The sequence below is a fragment of the Mugil cephalus genome, chromosome 15 (assembly GCF_022458985.1).
Source record: "Mugil cephalus isolate CIBA_MC_2020 chromosome 15, CIBA_Mcephalus_1.1, whole genome shotgun sequence".
In the NCBI taxonomy this organism is placed as follows: Eukaryota; Metazoa; Chordata; class Actinopteri; order Mugiliformes; family Mugilidae; genus Mugil; species Mugil cephalus.
In genome coordinates this window covers 14,087,257-14,108,310 of record NC_061784.1, presented here as the reverse complement: position 1 = coordinate 14,108,310, position 21,054 = coordinate 14,087,257, and the positions used below count along the sequence as shown (strand labels likewise).

Here is a 21,054-nt window from a genome sequence, read left to right as displayed (position 1 = left end):
GCGGGACGTCTTCGTAACCCGACCGAGCCACGCACGCAAATTACATCCTACGCGGAAATAAACAGCGGATATCATGAGTCTAATTCGTTTTTAATTGGGATCCAAAAAGGTGCTATGAATTACATAAACACCTTCAACTCATTGAACCCCGGCCGTTTGCTGTTACAAAGAGAAGATAAAGACTCCTCTCGGGCCAGCTGCACAGGCCCTGGACACTCTGCGTTTAACCGAATTATAGCCAGAATAAGTACATCAGCCTCTGGACATCAGGCTATAAAAAGAGAAGAACTTACAGTGGCAGTGGCGACAAAGAAAGAAATTAACTAAATCCAGACTGCGTGACCACGAGCTTGCGACTGAGACTGATGGAAGCGGAACAAAAAACCTGGCAACGTGAGTTAGTGTGAGTTCTGTCAAAAAACTCAGAATGACGTTGCTCAAATGTTTCAGGAAAAAACAGAACGACACAAAGAAACTGTTTGATTTGATGTGTTTTTCTTCAATAGTTTTCAACTTCATCACTAAAATGTTAATGTTTCTTTTTTTTTTTTAGTCATTTGACTGTAGCCTGTTTAGCTTTCAACAAAGCATATTGCATTATAAATCGTTAGCTTAATACAGAGGTCTTCAACGAGAGATTAAATAGAGCCCCTACCTACTATATGTGTTATATATTAAGCTTGGCCTAGTGCTGTTTAATAATAATATACATTATTATTATCATTTTGCATTCAATATTAAACTATCCCTTATCCCTTTACTAAAATACGTTAGATTAATGTTAATGTGTATTTAAAGAAATTAAAATTTGTGGGGGTAGATTACAAAAATGTCTAAACATATACACATATACGTAAAAAGATTTCGCGACCCCCCCTGCAGTGCCTCCGAGGACCCCCTAGGGGTCATGGACCTCCTGTTGAAGACCTATGACCTAATTGCATAACAAGAAAATACTGATCAAGCACATTGATATTTTTTATTGATATTCTAACAGTTAGTCAAAACATGACATTATGCTATTAGGCTAACGATGTGCACAGTAGGAGCCATTGTCAATTTTATAGTAAAACCTAAAAATATTAAACATAAAAAAAAATAACTGGGAGTGGAACCTACTACAGATGTAGAGATTAAAAAGGAAATCTTCAGAAAGGTGCACGTGCAGATTGACAAACCCAGTCACAATAGCTCGCAGATGGCTATGTTTATACTCAAAGTATCCAGGGTTACGCTGAGTAACCACTATCGTCTATTAACTAACTAACTAACTAACTCTTTATTTTGACTGGGAAAAATAAAAGTTAGAAACAATTCTGGAGTCAATGACACGTGATGTTTTATGCTGTTTGTGTACCTATACATGATTCTTACATCACCAGCACTGTACCTAATTATGGTCATGACCAAGCAAAGCAAATTAGAATCTGAAAGGACGAAGAGCTGAAAGAAAGGAGGGCACCGAAGGAAAAGAGCGATGAGGACGGGTCAAGAAAATAGATTATCTCACCATCTATTTTAGGTGTGTGTGGTTGTGTGTGTGTGTGTGGATGTCAGACAGTGACAGTTGAGCGAACAGTGACATACCAGGTTGGCAGAGATATTTTGGTAACTAGGACAAGAGAGAGAGAGAGAGGGAGAGAGAGAGAGGTGGTGAGGAAGACAAAGGCAGAAAAGATGAAGAGACCGTTTAGAAGATCCCACTCACTCCCTCTGTCTCGCCTTTCTTCACCTCCTCCCCCTCCTCTTACCCCCTCCCCTCCCAGCTGATTGACAGCGCCCCCTCCTCCCCCACCCGCTGCTCTCTGATTGACAGGACTCCCCAGACTGAGGCTCTTATCCCCTGAAACAAACCTTGCTCTGCTCCTCCTTCTCCTCCTCCTCCTCCTCAGTCTGCCTAGACAAGCCTCTCCACACCCACCCTCCTCCTCCTTTTACTCCTCATTTCTTCCTTCTGCTCCCCAGTAAAAAAATGCTGTCTTGTCGTCGTCACCTCCTCCTCCTTCTCCTCTCGTCTCTCCATCCCTTCCTCTTTCCCATCATCTCTTCCTCGAGCTGTGACCCCTCTTAACCCTATAGATTACACACACACACACACACACACACACACACACACACACACACACACACACACAAACACACACACACACACACACAACAGCACACACACAGGGAACCTCTCAAAGCCTCAGGCTTATGTGGGCCCCTTTAGACTTTGAGAGGACACCCATAGCACCCCTACACACACACACTCTCTCTTCCTCAAGTCTTGACACTGATCTAAGCTCTGAACACACACCGCCTGAGACTAAACCCCCCCCTCAAACTACACAATCACACACGCACACACACACACAGCCTGAGCCTATTAAGCCAATTGTAGGAGTCTAAACAGGCAGCGAGCTGAGCAGTGAGGTAGGTAACCCCTCAGGGCCACAGAGAGACTGAAACTGAGTCAAAGGAGGAGGAAATAGAGGGGAGAGCAAGGGAGGGAGGGAGGAAGAGGGGGTGAGATGGAGCAAAGGCAAGAAAGAGGAGGAAAAGAGGGGAAGCAGGGGTGTGGAGAGAAAGGGGCGACGAGGATGTTGAGTGATGGAGAAAGGACAGTATGAGATACAAGGAGAGACTGCAGCCCCGCACACTCAGAGGAGCAGAGTGGATGTGGCTCTTTAGGAGTCAAGCAGGCGTATGATAGGATATCGTTGCATGTCGTTAACCCTATATTAACCCCGGGAGGCGGCGGGACACTCACTGCGCTACAACAAGGATTAACTGGGCCACACACACACTCGCATGCACGTCCGCGCACGCTAGCGGAGAGCCCGGGCTGTCAGTCACACGCGCACGACGCGCACGACCGCGCGCCAGGACCGATATCCTCCCTGACACTGCGCGATGAGCTGTCAATCACGCGCGCGCACACACATGCACATTCTTTCACCTGTTCGTAAGCACGAACGCATGCAGCTGGTTGGAAATTTGTCACAGATGAACAGCAGGAGTGAGGTCACGATGAAATGTAAACATAACATCTTATTTTCTTAATTTGACCCATTTCCTGTTGGAGCAGGAAGTAGGAAATCACAAACAACTTTTATCTAAACATAAAGGCCATTTTTGCTCTTGACAGACAGTATCACCATTCCTACAGTGAAGAATAAATGCAGACTGTAGCTGGCCTCTAAGTCACACTCATATATTCACTTGTCTTTGCTGGAAGTTTTGTTTGTTTACATTACTATACCGAGAATAGCAGCATGACCTGCTTGAGAACTTAGTTAGCTGTAGCGTTACTATCTAATTTATTTATTTAGTTATTTTTTTCCACAAATGAACACATCTTATTCTGCACCTTAGTATTTTAAACAAGCAACCAAATATTCAAACAGGAAAAGTGCAGGCTAGATGAGTACTTTGCATCTTAGGTGCTGCACATTAACAAAAAAACATTCAGAGCTGCTTTCTCCTACTGTAAAACGCTGCTCCTGAACTATCAGACACGCCTCTTTTGCAGTTTTTATTTTTTTGTTACTCGTCTACCTCATCACGTAACGAATTAGCATGTCCTCCTAGCCGCTAACTTGAAAGGCAGTGCTGCCAGATGTGACAGGGAAATGGCAAATTATCGTACCAGAAGCTTAAATTATCGTATTTTGAGGAATATTAAGCCCATGCGAAGTGCAAAAATCTGCAGTTCATTGAGTGACCACTTGAGGCTGGCTGCAAAACGGAGCAAATCCCCATAGAGCCCCATGTTAAAAAGCCCAACAACTTGGGCGAGTGTGGGCGGAGTAAAGCTCATCCAACATGGCGACTGCAGGCTCCGCCCACTTCATGCTTTGAGGTTCGGAATCCAATGGGTGACGTCACAATGGGTTTGACCATAGTGTATGTAGACGATGTTCACACCGAGCTGAACAGAAGTGCTGCAGAAATGTTAGACTATTCTTTAACATTACAGCACGTAGACCAGTGGGCCTCTACGTTAAAATTAAGAACCTGTGAAAGAGCATTATGTGGCAAAGCAATTTGGGGATGGACGTAGCTCGGACAGGTCACCATCTCAATGTGAGCCTCAATGTTTTTTTGGGTTTTTTTTTCAACATTGTTTCCCAAAATGCCCCACAAGGATAAACCATCAAATCTGGAGGATTTATGTTTTAGTTTATTCACCTTTTGCCTCTTTGAACGTGTTGTGTTGCTAGAGTCGCGCCACTCCAGCTGTTTGAGAGGAAGTAGAACCTCGCTGATGTTTCCCTAAAGACCTTTAATTATGTCTTTTATCATTTGGAAAGAAAAACCATAAAACAATACATTTTACATAAAATATATTACACTAATATATAACATATAATATATTAGTCTAAATGTCAAAATGTCATTTCAACTAGACTTTTGTTTACAAGCCGTGACACACTTTAAGCCTTTATTATGACTTTTTCTGTCTCTCCCTCGCTCTTCACCCGGACAGCAGAGTTCCAGATGTTTCACCAAAAAGGCTGTGAACCGCCGCGGAGTGGACGGGGTAGGGGGGCTACAGGAAGTATCCCACGGTATCCACGGTAACCTTGACATTCCATCCCGACCAAGTTCCCTGACATCTCCCACAATTCACTCCGCTTCTCTTCTTCGGCCGCGGAAAATGACGCACTCACGACACGTACACACATGCACGCACGCACACGCACGCACACGCACGCACACACACACACACACACACACACACACACACACACACACACACACACACACACACACACACACATACACACACCAACCAACAGTCGTCAAACATCAATGCTCCAAACACCCCGGTAACGCACATATTATGACTGTGTGTCCATTATTTTGTCAGTTTGTGTCTAATATATCAGCTATTCTTCCAGCGGCCCAACCCAAACCACATCCATCCGCGCACACGCACACACACACATACACACATAGACATAGACATGGACACCTTCCAGGCAAATATATAATGGGGTGTAAGCTGATATGTCTGAGATAGCCGACAAAAACGGAAGAATGGGGCTGAGGTGCAGAGATACTATCATGCACAAATCCATATGACATGCACGCACACCATTGCGCGTAGCCGTCAATCATTAGTGCAGTAAACCCCACACACTTTGCGTCTTAACACAGTAAGCGTGCATTCACGCACACTGAGATTTACGCTCTTTGAAACGGCTCCATTCAAGTTTACTTTGAGACACAAATGTTTATACGCACAAAAACAAGAGAGGAGAGGAGGCATTTAAGTCCTTCCATTTTCATGGGATTTTATAAGATACTGATACAGGTTTACAACAAAAAATATATGCCCCATTGTGATATTTTTTTTGATAAAAATGGAAAAGCACACTTCATGTACTTTCGCAAACACAAGCCACGTGACCCCTTGCAAACGTGTGCACATTCGGGGTTTCGTCCGGCCAGTTCAGGTGCGTTTCATCTCATAATGTCACAACCAGACTATTTCGCGCCCCTCCCTGTGAGTCACTCATACGCACACAAGGAGGAGCACGCCGGGAGAAAACTGCTCACAGAGGGTTAAAACAACTGCCAGGACTAAATCTGATTAAAATGAGGTTGGATCTCATTTCAGTTTTTTCTCTGTCACTTTTTTTTTTTTTTTTCTTCGCTCGTGACCCATTTTTCTGTGCCGCTGCTGCAGCAGAGACAGAAAGGAGGGTGGGGTGGGATAACTTCAGTCCTCCGCTACGACAGGCACTCAGGCAGGCAGGCAGGCAGGCAGGCAGGCAGACGGGAGCGGCGGGAAAACGGCAAACGGCTCCTGCTAGAAAACTGCTTTGTGTTTTAGATTACGTAGAGGAGACACACATTCAACCTGAACGCTCTAGTCTGAAGTCTGCCAGTGTGAGTGTGTCAGATGGGAGCTGATGTGCATTTAAGTCCTGTCCACAGAACTACCAGATCAATTTTTGCATTACTAAAGAGCACATGTAAGTGTAATTAATTCTTTTCGCCACTCATCCCACCACTGTCTCTCCATTTGGACTCACGAATGCGTCTGCAGATATGCAGAAGCGAGTGTTTCTACCCGAGGAGCATCTATTTCAGGTGTGACAGCAGATTGTCTAAACACACAAACATCCCGTCCCACGCCGACATCCAACCAGGTCAGCGAAGCCCCTCACCCAGGATATGTCATGTGCGTGAGTGTGTGTGTGTGTGTGTGTGTGTGCACACAGAGAAAGAAAGGAAGAGGCAAAGGGAGAGACGGTACCTGTCGATGATAACAGGGTCTGAGGGTGTCTCATTACGGTTCCCGCAGCTCTTCTTGTCACAGCACCGACTGAGGGAGAAGAGAAGACCGTCAAAAGAAGAAGACACAAGGGGCAAAGTGAGAAAAGAGGTTGACACAGGGAACACGCGATGCAATGTATGGAGGTCCCAATTTAGACGTTGAAATGGGAGTCTTGGAGCACATTATGTGCTTTATCTGTACTGATGTGGGGAACCTATTACCGCATTCACGGCATTTGATCAAATCTGTCTAAGACGGGCCAACGGGGGTTGAAGCACATCTACGCTGAGAGGATAAAAATAGACTTCTACGGCATTGGGAAGTGAGTGCATAGCGGCGTCTGAAGTGAATGTACTGAACAGTGAATTAAACGGTTTAAAGAAACCTCTGGGTGGTTGGTTATGTGCCGGCAAAAGGAGCATCCCAGACAAACTTCACCCGTGTGAAACAAGGAGAAGTTTCAGCAGCTTCAGTCAAAAGTTTCAATGGACAGATGAAGGATGGGCCAAGCCAGTGTGACACCTAAATGCATCGTTATAATTATTTTCTCACTGAGTGACCACTACATGTTCTGCATTTTATCCTGCTCCGTCTTCCTCCCTCACTCCAAAAACATGTTAATTGGTGGATCTAAACTGGCCGTAGGTGCGAATGTTGAGTGTGAATGTTTGTTCGTGTCTGTGTTAGCCTTGTGACCACCAGAGCACGGCTTACGAACACAAGGAAAAGTTCCAGGTCTCTCCCAAAACCAATGAGCTACACCGATCGGGCATAACATTATGACCATCCAATGTTGTGTACGTCTTCCAAAGCAGTTGTGAGTCATCAGAGAACAGACGCGGGCCTTCTGAAGGTGTCCTGTCCGGTCTGTGAATCGTCCCACGCGCACTTGATCAGCCTGGTGCTTTTAATCTTGCGGCTGATCAGTGCATCATTATTAATTTCCGGGTTTCAAATTGAGATCTGCTCCCCGACGATGATAATTACCACATTTATATTCACATTTCCTCATGTTGAAACGGGGGAGTCTCCCGGGAAACACGTGCTCTTGTTTGAGATCTGTCTGCAGCTTTGAACCACGGACTTACAGCTCATCAAAAAAAAAAAAAAAAAAAATCAGGAGGCCAATTGAATTTTATTTTGATACGCACGGCCCGCTCCTAATTGCACCGGCAAACAGGTGAGACAGAGGGTGGAGGGGACCGAAGAGGCCCGAGGCTCAAAGGAGGAGGAGGAGCGCGCAAACGGCATGCTTATCAAAATTCACACGTATGTACGACCAGTGTGTCAAAGCGTCTTTTCTTGCGTGGCATCAATTATGAATAAAGGTGTAAAGCGGGAGGGAGGAGGACGGAGGGAGGGGCGGGAGGCGACGAGTGAAAGGGTGAGCGTGGGAGGGAAAGCTAAAACAAGAGGAGGAGAGGATGGGTTTGGGTGGGAAGGAGAGGAAGGGGAGACAGCTCGGGTTTCCCTCTGTCACAGATGGCAGGGGAGGAAAGAAAGAGGCTGATACGTTACACCTTCCTCATTGTCTGCGCTATCTGCCGCTCTGCTCTCTCTGCTCTCCCCGTCACTGGCTCTCTGCCGCTCTACGAACTGGGTCACTGTGCTGTAAGTTTGGAGGGGAGAGCTGCACCGCTGAGAACTTAGACAGGACTAAAACCGGAGATAAGAGGGGACGGTAGGAAAGGAGAAAGCTAAGCCTGAGGGAGGAGGGATGGGACAGAGGGGGCTGGGGTGGAGGGGAGATGCAGGGCAGAGTGGAAGATGGGTGGGACAGGGGCAATGTAGCACTTATTGCGCTGGATCCTGGTGATCTAATCATCTGCTCTCCCCCTCTATCCACCCCCCTCCTCCTCCTCCTCCTCCTCCTCCTCCTCCCACCACACACGTCTAAACAACAGAGCCCCAATAACATGGACTGGAGACACTGATCTTTACAATAAAATCTGCAATAGCTTTGGTTACTGAAGCAATGAGGGAAAAAAAATAATCCATTCCATTTATTGAGATAAAGCGACAAAAAAGCATGACGTTAATTTGTGTTGCCAGCCATTCATTCGTTTTAGGGTTTAAGTATCATTCCCCGATGAGTTAATCAGCATTTAGAAATCAAAATTGTATATCTTGAGACATTTCTCAGGATGTTATTTATGTAAAACGCCGCTAACCAGACATTACAAATAGACGGTGCGCGGCCAAACATTGTTCCAACTCTCAGACTGTGGTTGCAAAAAAAAAATTTTTTTGTGCATGTCCAAAAAGTTCCAAAAACAAAAGAAAGAAAGGGAAGGAGAAAAAAAAATCAAGACGTCAGGTTAAATTATAATTATATAATGAAACTTGTGCAACTCCGTTTCAAAAGAGTTGGCGCGAGCTGATGCCATCTCTGCGTGTGAAAAGAGGGAGATGGAGCAACATTGGAAGCCTCCGCCGCTCCATCCTCCTCCGGTGAAACCTTTCGCTTCTTTAGTGCCAGAGCTCCAGCCAGTTTTGCAACGCAGGTCTGCGCGGTGGCAGATTGGCTGGGAGCATATGGCTAATAGCACCGGCGTGACAATAAGCCACACTGATTAATGGACGCGCTGGGCCCCTTTGTGTGTGTGTGTATTCTACGTGGCCGTGTCGTGTGCGAAGCCCCCGCTGCAGAATCAGCGTGTGAGAACATGAGGCAGCAGCCGTAACTTTGACCTCGGCGGCTGTCGGAGAAAAAGCGAGTGTTTACACTCCTCGCGGAAGCCACGTACTTTCTGCACCGCTGCTCCCCCTGAGGAAATGTTTTGAAAAATGCTGCGGCACAGGCCCTGGCGCCGCAGCGTGGAGGCCTTCCTACTGTACGTGCGTTAAAAAAAAAACCTTCACGCCCGTGCATGATGAACAACGGCAACTTACAGTAAAATCTGTTGCCAAATACAATTTATTTCTAAATTCCTTGTAAATCACATCAGAATTTCAATGGGGGTTTCTCACGCGCCTTCTGCAGCTGAGCCGCCCGAGCCGAATATTCAGTGGGCTATAGAATAAAATATTAGCGTGCCTTGTTTCACGGCTAAAATCCCTGCTTGTGCATATAGATGAACCCCCATTTATATTGTTACACTTAAAGTTGTTCGGTGACAAGGTCGAGGGAAAAGAACAACTTAATTCATGCGCTAAATTTGAATTTTTATAACTGTGGTGTGTGCACGCATATGAATACTTCTTTGTGTCTATATATATAGATATGTGTGTGTGTGTAAATGTGTGTGTGTGCGTAAGTCGTAGCCAATATTTTATAGTCAGATTGTGGAGGGAGGCCCATTTGTTAGCTATGAAACAACAGAAGGGTTCAGATTGACTAATGAGTTTCTCTGTGTCCTAATTAACCAGGCGTCACAGACACACGCGTGGTCCCGCACACACATTTCCCATTGTATGGCATAGGTTGGTAAAACGCCTCTATAAATAGAACTCTTTCCTCCCAACCTACTTACGGAGGAATTCATCTTAAGATTATAATTAAAGCAACGACTCTGATAGCCGAGACCCATCTTCCTCAACGGATATGGCTTCACGTGTTTGTGTACGTGTGTGTGTGTGTGCGCGTCCAGGAGTGTACATGTGCGAGGAGGAGGGGGTTAATGAGGGTGACGAAATAAGAAATGCACGAAGAGGTGATTGGTGAAGACTTCCTGCAGACGGAGAAAAGCATCTCGGAGGGGATGTGATGAACCCGTTCTCACCTGCACATTATCTCGTGTGTCAGCAGCACTCTGCACATCTCGGGGTTCTTGTCTTGGCCTTCGTAAACAATCGCCTGCAAAGAGAGGAGAAACACAAAAGGGACTTTGAGCTCGCGGAGTGCCTCTTTGCAACTTTGTCTGTGCTGCGGGGTCGTGTGGAAATGAACCCGTTTGAAGGTAAAATATGACATGAGCTGCACGCGTTCAAATCACCAGTATCACTCAATTAAATGGAGCCCCTCAGGATGTTAGCATCTTTATAGGATACCTAATGTTAACCGTGTCTTTGCAGGCATTAAAGCTCGCAACACTCATATCTGCTGATAGGTGTCTGTTATTGGCTGCACCGGTGCATGGGTGCATGAAAAGCCCATTTGCATGTTTTCAGCACGGGGATAGAAACACTCTGCAGCGCTGCACTGTGGTGAAGCACAACGCCAAGCGTCGAGATTGTTTTATTTATTTATTTATTTATTTTTTCTCCTTCACGCCGTAGCTGCGTTGCACTTTTATTTCCTTGCATCAGTTCGTAAGAGTAACACTGGCAAAGTGTGGCGGAGGTAACAGGTTAGTTCCCACTTCAGCTCAACGAATAATGCGGTTCAGCAGTCACACCTCGGCGTAGCACTCACACCCTTTGTCACTGCACGGGACGCCTCTCACTCCCCCACCCCCTACCCCCTCTCCAGCGTGTTTAAAAAAAAATCCACGAAATAGCAGTCTTTCTCTCATTGGCTCCTCACGTGCCAATCGGGTGGAGGTGGTCTCCTGAAAAAGACGTCCACGCCGAAGCTTTGCCTGCTTCCCGGTTCTTGTACGGGAGCTCTGAATAAAATGTAGGCATAAGTCACACACCGCTAAGCTATCCATCAATCAATACGCCAGCCTGTCTGTCTTTGGTCTGTTCCAGTCTGTTTGATGTAACTGTAGAGAGTGTCACCGAGTGACAGACTCACTTTCCTCAGAGGACGGCCGGAAAGTTTCCTCCGTCCTTTAGAATAATCTTCAGCCGAGGCTGAGACACGCGGCTGCCTTCCGTCAGATTAAAAGTTCATTTTGTTGGTACCAGTCAGCCAGAACGTTAAAACTACCTGCTTAAACCCGTGCAGACATGAGCTGCACAAGTCAATGCACGGATCAGACGTGCTTTTTCATCACATTCAATCGGATTGAGATCTATATAAGATCCATACACGTCCATGCTTTCTGCTCTTTATTTGGAACTGAACAATTTCTTCAAAACCTTCTGAAATAAGTCACCATCTTCGGTTCCAGTGAAGTGGCTGCAACAACGTCTGGGTATGTGTAACATCCGCCTTAATGCAGAGACCCAAGGGTTTCCTGCAGAGTATTGTCAAGAGAATGACACGGCCTCCGCTAGCTTTCCTTCTACCCTCCGTGCATCCTGCTGCCATCTCTTCCCCAGCTAAACAACGCACCAGCACCTGGTCAGCCTCGACATGTTTGAGGAAACCACCGTTCTCCACTGCTCCACCACCTCAGGTCCATCGCACCCAACCAACCAGTCTTTTTCAGAGCAAGCTGTAATGCCCTGTGTTTTGACACCTTTCTAACAGAACCAGCGTTAATGTTTTGCCTCCGCTCAGCGTTAACGGCACCTCTCAACACTTTCCCTGTTTCTAACTACGAAACTTTGACCGCTGACTGTTCATTTGCTCCACAATACCTCACTGTTACCACCCTTCTAAACTCTCATTCAAATCACAGATAATACATTAGTCATTCCTTTCAGTCACTGAAGTTATGTTGAAGGTTTCACATTTCTTATGACGTTTCTTCAAGAACTGACACCACAGCCACAGCATTATGTAAATAACATCAACCACCTGGCGACAATACAATGTTCTGTTGGGAAACGTTTGGACCTTCATTCATTTGCGTGGATGTTACTTAGTCATGTACCACCCACCTAGACCAGACCAGGCACCCCCCACCCCATAGCAATGACACGCCTAGATGACAGCAGCAACAACTCAAAAAAACACAACAACCTGGCCTCCAAATTCACCAGATCCCAAACTGATCAAGTATCAGAGACGGGATGATCCACAGAGGCCCCCCTCCTCTCAACCCATAGGAGCCAAAGGCCCCCAACTAACAACATCTCTGATTAGTCACAAATGTTTTGGAGGAACAAAGGAGACCTATATATTATAGGACGGTGGTCATAATGTTACGTATGTTGTGCAGTAAAGTCAATGGTTATCACGCAATTAGGATAAAACTGTGCTGAGGATGCGAGAAGCAGCAGGTGCTAACACAAAAGAGAGGCCTTTTAAAGAAATCATATTCTTCACATCTTGCCTTCTGGTGAGACTGGACCGTCCTCCCAGGGACCCCAGGGCGAGCATGTACCTTATGGGGCCCCAGTCCCTCATTTGTAGAAACTGTAGTCCATTATGGCCCCCAGAAACTAGCTTAGAGCTCTGCAGCATTAATGGAGGGTAGAAACAGCGTCAGTACAGTTGGAGGGCCGTTACCGTAGCCCGCAGCATTTCATACTAATAGCTAGTTGTCTGTGTTTTCTGGAATTGGAGCCCCCGTGTGTTTAAGGGCCCGGGGCCCTTGTCAGTTACAATTTTCCATATATGCGCATATATTCCATTTTTCAAAACCCCTGCTGAACATGTATTGACACATGAACCTGGCGCCTGAGAAACCCTTGGTGGTCTCAAGACTCCCGGGATGATCAAGACCCATCAGTCAAAGCATGAAGTGTAACATGAAACAATACTAATATGGGCAGAAACTGCAACAACACGGCAGGGTCGACCGACGCTAACATGTCCAGAAGCTGAACAAGGCTGATACGTAAAGCAAATTCATTTAACCAGGAAACAAAATAGAAGCGTTATCCAGATCGAAAGCATTTAAAACGACCTCGAACAAAGCGAAGAAGCTGCCGCCCAAGACATGTGAAACTATTCGGGTAATCCCTCTGCATCATCACTCGAAGTGAACAGTAACCCGGATGTACAGAGTGTAATTTGAGTGTGGGAAATGCACAAAACGAGAATTTGACAGGTTGAATTTGGGGAGGAAATGTACCTTATAAACCGCTGTTCTGCTCTTTGTGTCATGGGAAAGGAGTGGGCCAGGCAACTTCCCATGTACTTGCCTCCTATCCTGGACTAAAATGTATCACTGTCATCTCAACCTTCCTCGTCTTCTCACAGCTTCTTTGCTCTTTCGCTCTCTCATTGTCTCTTTTTTTTTTTACACCCACACACACGCACCCAGAAGAAAACCTTCAAACCTGGCCAGGTGAATGCTTTAGAACTGATGTAACTGTGCTGTCTTTTTTTTTTTCCCATTTGCAAATCTGTGATATCCATTTCTTTTCCCAGCAGACTCCCTGCTCTGCCTAATGTTGAATCATCCCTCTGCGAGCCAACAATGGCTCCGTTTTGACCCGGTGACATGTGCGGCTTCCTGCGTCTTGAAGCCTCAGATAATGTGGAACATAAAAGTTGCTAATCGCAGGAAAGCGGTGATAAAAGGTCCAAAGTTTCTGATAACTCGCGGTTCAAAACATGTGGAGCTCCAAGGAGAAAGAATTCACGATGACACAAATGATATTTTACAAATAGTACTTCACCCGCCCTGTGCGTCAGACTCTTGAATACAACTTCCTGGCCCGTGTTTGTCTCACATTCTTCATCACTGTCACCCATCCTGCTCTGCTCCTCGCTTTTACCTCCTCTGTCTTCTCCCTCTCTCCGCATCACCGGGCCTTTCATGTACCATCTCCACCGCTCTCTCCTCCACCTTTGAAGTGGCGTGACATGCGCGGCTTGTAAACAAGGATCCGTGGAGCAGGGGAACACAGGGTAAGGGCGACATTCGAGATCCAATAGGGCCGCTGTGACAGGCGCTTTATTCTCCAGGACGGATTCTCTTCGGGTTCTCCTCTATTTAGCAGACCCGAACAGGTGGAGGTGCAGCGTCGGTAGCAGGCCCTGGATTTGAGGGCCGACAGGCTTCGTCACAGCAAGAGCAGCAGAGCAGTGGGAATGTGTGAATAAATGGACTCGGGGATGTGACGCTAACACGCAGCACATCCACATTACGGAGCATAAAACTTTACTCAGTCTGAAATTCTGATGATTTTTATTCCTGTCAACCAAATCTGCACTTCTAAATCCGCTCCACACACAGAATTTTGGTCCGGGCTGGGAACTGGTCATGTCCCGGGCAATTGATTCAAGAACCAATTGATAAAATTGCATGTAGAGGTATTTTCCTTTTCAGATCAGTTAAAACATACCTCATATTCTCAGGCTGGTCACTTACAATTTTTGACCATGTCAATAAAGAACAAAGAGAACAATCCTGACGTCACTTCTAGCTCCTGTGACTCATCTATTACTGGCGGTTTCTGTCTTTAGACTTCCTGAGAAGGCAAAACATCCCTGGGAATATTTCCCCCGTGCACGCTGCTAGCATATAAATCCCTCGTGATCCGTGCAGCGTCCAGCGCATCGCTGCAACTGTTCCGAACTCATCCCCTCTTATTCTTAACGTCTTCTATTTCTGGACCTTTTGAGCAGTCTTTAAAATATGTAAGAAGGTATGCCGCCGCCGCCCGAGTCTAGACTGGGGAGGGGGTTGGATTAACAAGTCCATCCTCGCAGCGGCAGCGACGTTTGACTGGTGACGGAGCGGCCTTTTGTTAAGGGCCGCCAAAAACAGAAACGGGGATGTTATGTTGCAGTTTTTTATAAGTTTGGCACGAATGCACGTTTTATCTTTCTGTATTTTAAGTCATTATGATTTTGAATCACTGGGATTTCCTGTTTTACTCCGATACATGTCCACTGTGTTACTATTAAAGAGCTGTGAGTCGCTTTGGGACCAACCGTCAAGTGTTTGTTGCATGCATCTCCTTTTTACGCTTTGGGCCCCAACGCAGCTCGTCTTAAAATAAGATTTACACCGATGCAAACTCTGTCCTGCTGTGAGGCTCCATTTTTTCCTGTTTGGTAAGATAACAATGACACCAAGTGTGAGAGTGTATGTGTGTGTGTGTGTGGTTAGAGAGACAGTGGCCATGACATCACTGACCAACTAAGCCAACCACACGACTGTTTTGGTTTGACCACCTGTTAAATGTTCCATTTCCCTACTGCTGCTGGGAATAACACACACACACACACACACCCACACAAACGCGCCCTCGTCCGAGTGTGCTTCACTGCTCAAAGTGCCTATACGTTTACACAAAGCACTAAATATATCGGCTCATCTCTGCCTTCCTCTCACACTCCCATACATGTGCACGCCCACAGGTGTTGCACACACCTGCCTCCATCAGCGCTTAAAAGAAAGATCGACTTTTCCTTTTAAATAAATGTCGACACGTGGGTGTAAAACAACTCGGATAAGAGAGTGTGTGTGTGTGTGTGTGTGTGAGGGGTCGAACTTCCCTGATGGGGCCTTCCATTCAAGTAAGGCCCCGCTGAATGTGTGCGTCCATGTGTATGTGTGTGTGTTTGTGTGTGTGTAGCTGGTTGTCCACCCACCAAGTTCAAGCCAAACAGTGTTATTAGGAAACAGTGTGGTCTGTTGCGCCTGCCAGACGCACACTCGGAAACACACACAGACACATACACACACACACAGTATGTGGTGCAGCATGGCAGCAGTAATGCGAGACTCTGTCAGAGCCCAGAGTCACATTAGCAAGTATTCAGTGCGTGGCGTGGTTTCTTGGCTCGTCAAAGCTCGCCACACATGCACATCCAACACGCACACGCTACGTTGCACCAGAGAGACACAACTCTCACTCTCAATTTTTTTTTTTTTCAGCAAAAAAATAAAATAAAATGAAGTTCTAATTCCAACTGTTTACCGGAGGAAGAAAAAGCGCAAGCACTAAAACTGTCTCTGGTTTCTATCTGTTGTAAATATAAATAAAAACAAAACAAAAAAAAAAAGCATTAGCCCAAAAATTGGATCTGATCAGAAATTGCTCGCTACTCAGCAGACCGAATCCCAGAGGAGACGTTACATCTTTCCACTTCCCACTGTGAGCAGCAGAATTACGCCCCTGTTCCTCAACACCCGCTCGCTGCCTCCTCGCTCTAATCACAGCGAGAGAAGCACAGGCAACGACGCCTGGAGCCATGCGGTGTGTGTGTGTGTGTGTGTGTCTCTCTCTCTCTCTCTCTCTCTCTCTCTCTCTCTCTCTCTCTCTCTCTCCGTGTGTGTGTGTGTGTGTGTGCCCCCACCCACATACACACAGTGGAAACACCCACCCACTGGATCGCATAAACACTCATTTCTGTGTACATGCAGAGAGAGAGAGAGAGAGGGAGAGGAGGGCGGCGGGGTACAGGCGGATCAGTGGAGCAGCTCATTGTCAGAGAGGTAACAGGAGAGGTGACAGACCGCTGTGAGTGTGCGTCTGTCTGTGTGTTTGTGTTCGCGTGCGTTTACCTGTTTAGTCATGGAGTCTATGAGTCGCACATAAAAGTCCTGCTCTGTTCTGATGCCTGGTGGGATCCAGAAGAAGACAGCAATTTATAAACTTGGATTTTTTTTTTTTTTTTACCAGTCAGAGCAACATATTAAACTGCATTAAAAATGTGCCAAATATTAAAAAATAAATAAATAAATAAATAAAAATCATCTATTAAGGATTAAATGAATTAGTTTCATTATTCCTGTCATGCAAAACAGTAAGCCTGCATAAATTATAAGAGTTACAGGATGATATGAAGACAATATGGACAATATGAAAATGAATTCTGACATATCCAAATGTGTTTTGTTTTTTGTTTTTTTCCTGAGTGAAATCTTCTGGTCAATTTTGAAAGACTAAAACACTGAAATAAAATAATAATTCTCTGTTTAACCTGATGCTCAGCAGCTTCTTTTTGCGCCTGTCACAAGCCGAAGAGGTTGCAAACATACAGAGAGGCTCCTGTGCATGCGCGCGTCTGTGTGTGTGTGTGTGTGTGTGTGCGTATTAAACATGCACCACACAGCTGTTCGTCAGTGCAGTGATCTGTGTGTCTCCACGCTGTGACACGGAGTCTAATAAGTGTGCACTTTATTGCAGCCCCTATTAGAAAAAGGACCCTTCAATCCGGTCCAGATGTGAAAATATAAAAACAGTCACCCAAAGCCTCACGGTGATGGTAAATATTTTTTTTGACATATGTGCAGATGGAACACCTGATAAATAGTTTTCAGGTAAGTGCATAGCTCAAAATCTCTTCGAAATGGATAAAATAACCACGCATGCGTAACGCGAAATCGTAGCTATAGGCTTTATTCCTTTAAGAAGGCTGGAGCTGTCATATCCCCGCTTCGGGGAGGCTGCAGCTCAGACTGTCAGAGAAAATCTACTTCACACGGGACACACTAATTCAGGGACAGTGACAGTGATAAAGCCACAAAGCTTGTGGAAATCGCCTGCAACAGCTGCCCTGAAATTTGACTAACAGACATCGGTCATATTACACAATCACGAAACTCTGCACTGCAATATCTGTGACATAAACAAGTCCTGGCAGCCTGTTGGCCCTTTGCTACATTTCATTTCACTTCTCCGAGGACACATTTGTCCTGATTAAAACTTTTTTTTTCTTCTTCTTAAACCGGATTCTGCCTGCGTGTTTATGCTGTATCACTGTGGCGGGGTTAAACAGGCAATAAAACCGATTTGGTGGAATTGATTGTGAATAAGTAGCCGCATGCGTCCACTCACCGTTACTGTACAGGAGCTGAAGCCGGTAATGAATCCCGTTATTGGTCTTTTCTCCGCTCGTCTCCTTAACGAACAAAACAAACACTGAGCTGAGAATCGAGGAATAAACAAAGCAGACCCCCCCACCACACACTCCCCTGCACACGTACACCCATATACACATGCGAGTAAATTGAATTCCCTTACAGCGGCCATGCATTAAACAAAAGGATGATTTATGTTCGCAGCTGATGTTTTAAAGGAGCGCAGCCCTGTAATTTCCCCGTGTTTAATCGTGGTGTTATTGTGGATTTTTATTTATTTGTTTGTTGTTGTTTTGTTGTTGTTGTTGTTTTTAATTCCTGCGTAATTACTGGTTACGTTTGCAGGGCCAATAAATCCGACCCCAAACTCTCCCGATGCATTTTATCTAATTTAAGAGATGTCATAATTGATGAGGGGACCGGGTGCTGCGCTGCTGTTTATATAGAGCAAGTGGTTCAGCTGAACGGAGGTGTAAATTAAAACAAGTTCAAATGTCACATGGACCGAGGGAGATTTTAGAGCAACAGGATGGAACTAAAAGTATAAATAATAATAATTATAATAGTAATAATAATAATAAACTAAATAAACGTAATAATAATAATGATAATAATAATATCATATTACTACAGAGTAGCCTATATTTAAAATATGGCACTGCTTTTAATAATGTCAGACACTACGGTGGAATAATGAGGCCTTTCGAAAATCTAAATGTTTCTCCAATTAGAAATTACACAATAATAATTATAACAATAATAACAATGAGATCAACCCGAGCCTCCACACAGACCTTCTCTTTCTCGATGAAGCCCACGAAGTTGGTCCTCTCGATCTCCACCGGCTGGCCCTGGCGGTCGTACAGAGCCAGGACGAAGTGGAAGAAGTTGGACTTCCGCAGGTTGGAGGGCGGCTGCTTCTCAAAGTGAGCCCGGGCCAGGCCCACTCCACTGCGGACACACAGGCGCGCACGAGTCGGTGTCAGAATGATGCACTGGCTGTAAAGTTTCTACATCTGTGATCGTTGAGTGATAATATAAAGGCGAATGCGAGAATACGAGGGGCCTGTAAAGCAAATCCGGTTTGTGCACATTTGTAAGTGATTTGACTTTCATTTTTAAAGTTCACGTTGTTGATTGAGCCCGGACTGTAAAAAGGAAATGTTTAGTTAAAAAATATGCAGTTGTGTTCTGAGACGAATCAAATTAGTTATGTTGGAGTTAGTTGTAAAGATGTCTTGATTTATCCCTCTTTATGTTTCTGACAGCTGGTGAACTCTCTTAACCCAGATTAAATCAGTACATGTATGAAAATTAGACTTTTTTTTCTTAATTTTAAATCATCACTAGGCTGTGATTTATTAATTTGTACTATAAACTCACTAAACCTCGTGCACATACGCGGTGCGCGCTGTGCGTAAAATATGTGAGCACATGTCAGCTTTAACTCTTTAGTTGTGCTGTAAAATTATTTTGAGTGAGAACATCAATTGCCCCCCAAATTACAGCAGCAGTTAAATCCATGATTTTCTCTCCGGACAGCAGCTCCCGGCTCAACTCCCGCTCAAGCTGCACATCCTCACGGAGAAAAAAACGCACTCTGATTCCATCCTAAGAAAAACGAAGGAGGGTGGAGGTGTCTTATTCGGGCACAGCTCACCTTTGGGCGGCTGTGTTGGCGTCCAGCACGCCGCCCCCCTGCATCCAGCTCCGGACGTTCATGCCTCCCAGCGGCTCCTCTTTCAGGCTGCTGCCGCTTCTCTGGATGCTCTCCTGGATCCCAAACATTAACAAACCTCCGAAGCTCGACGTTGGTTCCTCCGTTTCTCAGTCTCTCTCCGACTGACTGTGCACTTGTTCTCCAGTAAATCCTTCACGCCGACTCGAGCGGGGCAACGTGGGTGCGCTCTTTGCTGCTGCTGCTGTTCCCACTCGGTGCGCTTCGCTAGAAACCAAGCAGAGCCGTCTTTACTCCTTCAGCACTAGTCCCGAGCAGGGTGTGGGTGCACCATGACCGAATGCTACGCTCCAAAATGTCCAAACACTGAAAACACGAGTTCAAAACGCCAGAAGAACGTCGGCGCGCGGACTGACCAAGTGTGGAAAGATGCTGAAAAGTCACTCCCGGCGCGTTTGGAGATCCACAGTTGAAGCTGTCAGACAGAAAAAGAGAGATCAGCTCGCACCCTGAACAGATGTCATGGCTGTCTGACACTTCTTTCTTCCTCTTTTAAGCTTTCTGCTTTCAATTTTTCTGTCTCAGCCCAGTGGTCCGGGACGTGTTTGGGTCGGTGATGTCCAGAGCAGCGCTGCTTCCTGCGGATGACTCCGGAGCTCTCGCCACTCCGCTCTCTCTCTGAGGAAATCGCTTTGTGACTCTTCCCAAAGGACCCTCTCTGAGAACCAAACACGGGCTTCTCCCGCCCCAGGGGGAGAGAGAGAGAGAGAGAGAGAGAGAGAGAGAGAGAGAGAGAGAGAGAGAGAGAGAGAGGAGGGGAGGGGACAGGATGGGAGAGAGGAGAGGAAAAGAGAAGAGACGCCCCCAAACAAAGCCGAGAGTGGAGTCAGGTTCGTCCCGTGCAGCGGTTGCGGTGCTCTCCTGTCCCCTCAGTCCGACCGTGTCCGCTCCGGGTACCTGATTCAAAGGAAGGGAAATGTGCAAATGCGCAGATGAAGAGAAACGCATCACACTGAAACCCGACCGCAAAAGTTTCTCTCTGTCCGCACAGAGCAGAGTCTGGTGCAGTTTCAATCCTTGAAGGAATCTGCCGAGCGTCACTTGAACAGAGGGCAATCTCAAACATCTACTTTTACGCACGGAAAGAGTGGAAATACTGAAATTAAACAAAAGGGGCACACATGATTTTAGAGTGACATCAGGGGCCTTTTAGACAATTTGTTAAGAGGTTATTTCTCTGTTTTATATCCATGAAACAAAGAATCAAATTAATTACTTGTCTCAGTGCGTCAAAAAGAAGAATTATCGCACTTTGGTGCGTGGATACGTCCACTATTAGGCTATTTCCATCGGCTCATCCGCTTTTGGTGGTGCGATATGAAAACGCAGCCTGTGCATTTAGTCTAGCATCTAAGTTTTATTTACACCAGCTGGTTGAACCCAATTACAAAAGCCATATTTCATCGTCACAACATATCCCTGTTCCCCCCATTGTCTTCCATAGGCCCGCTCGTTGCAGCCCAGCGCCGCAAGACACACAAACAAAAGTGACAATAACAATAATTAGCTCAAAATAACAATGAACATAATTGAGGATAATTGCTACCAGATTTCCCTGCTTTGTC

At 45.8% G+C, this 21,054-nt stretch overlaps 1 protein-coding gene across 3 annotated transcripts in view; it reads right to left on the bottom strand.

Moving 5' to 3' along the window:
• Positions 1-20,195, bottom strand: part of LOC125021188 (transcription factor COE1-A-like) — an 81,353-nt gene extending 61,158 nt beyond the window's left edge. For 2 of the 3 annotated variants that reach the window (XM_047607142.1, XM_047607145.1), the window contains exons 1-6: positions 19,412-20,193; positions 18,546-18,702; positions 17,729-17,792; positions 16,453-16,508; positions 9,994-10,067; positions 6,251-6,319 (exon numbers count right to left, since the gene is read on the bottom strand). In XM_047607142.1, the coding sequence (XP_047463098.1) occupies positions 6,251-6,319; positions 9,994-10,067; positions 16,453-16,508; positions 17,729-17,792; positions 18,546-18,702; positions 19,412-19,539 (548 nt within the window). In that variant the 5' untranslated portion in view covers positions 19,540-20,193. Of the gene's footprint in view, positions 1-6,250; positions 6,320-9,993; positions 10,068-16,452; positions 16,509-17,728; positions 17,793-18,545; positions 18,703-19,411 lie in introns of all 3 variants that reach the window. The other variant, XM_047607144.1, reaches the window with a different exon arrangement.
• Between the last annotated feature and the right edge of the window lie 859 nt (positions 20,196-21,054).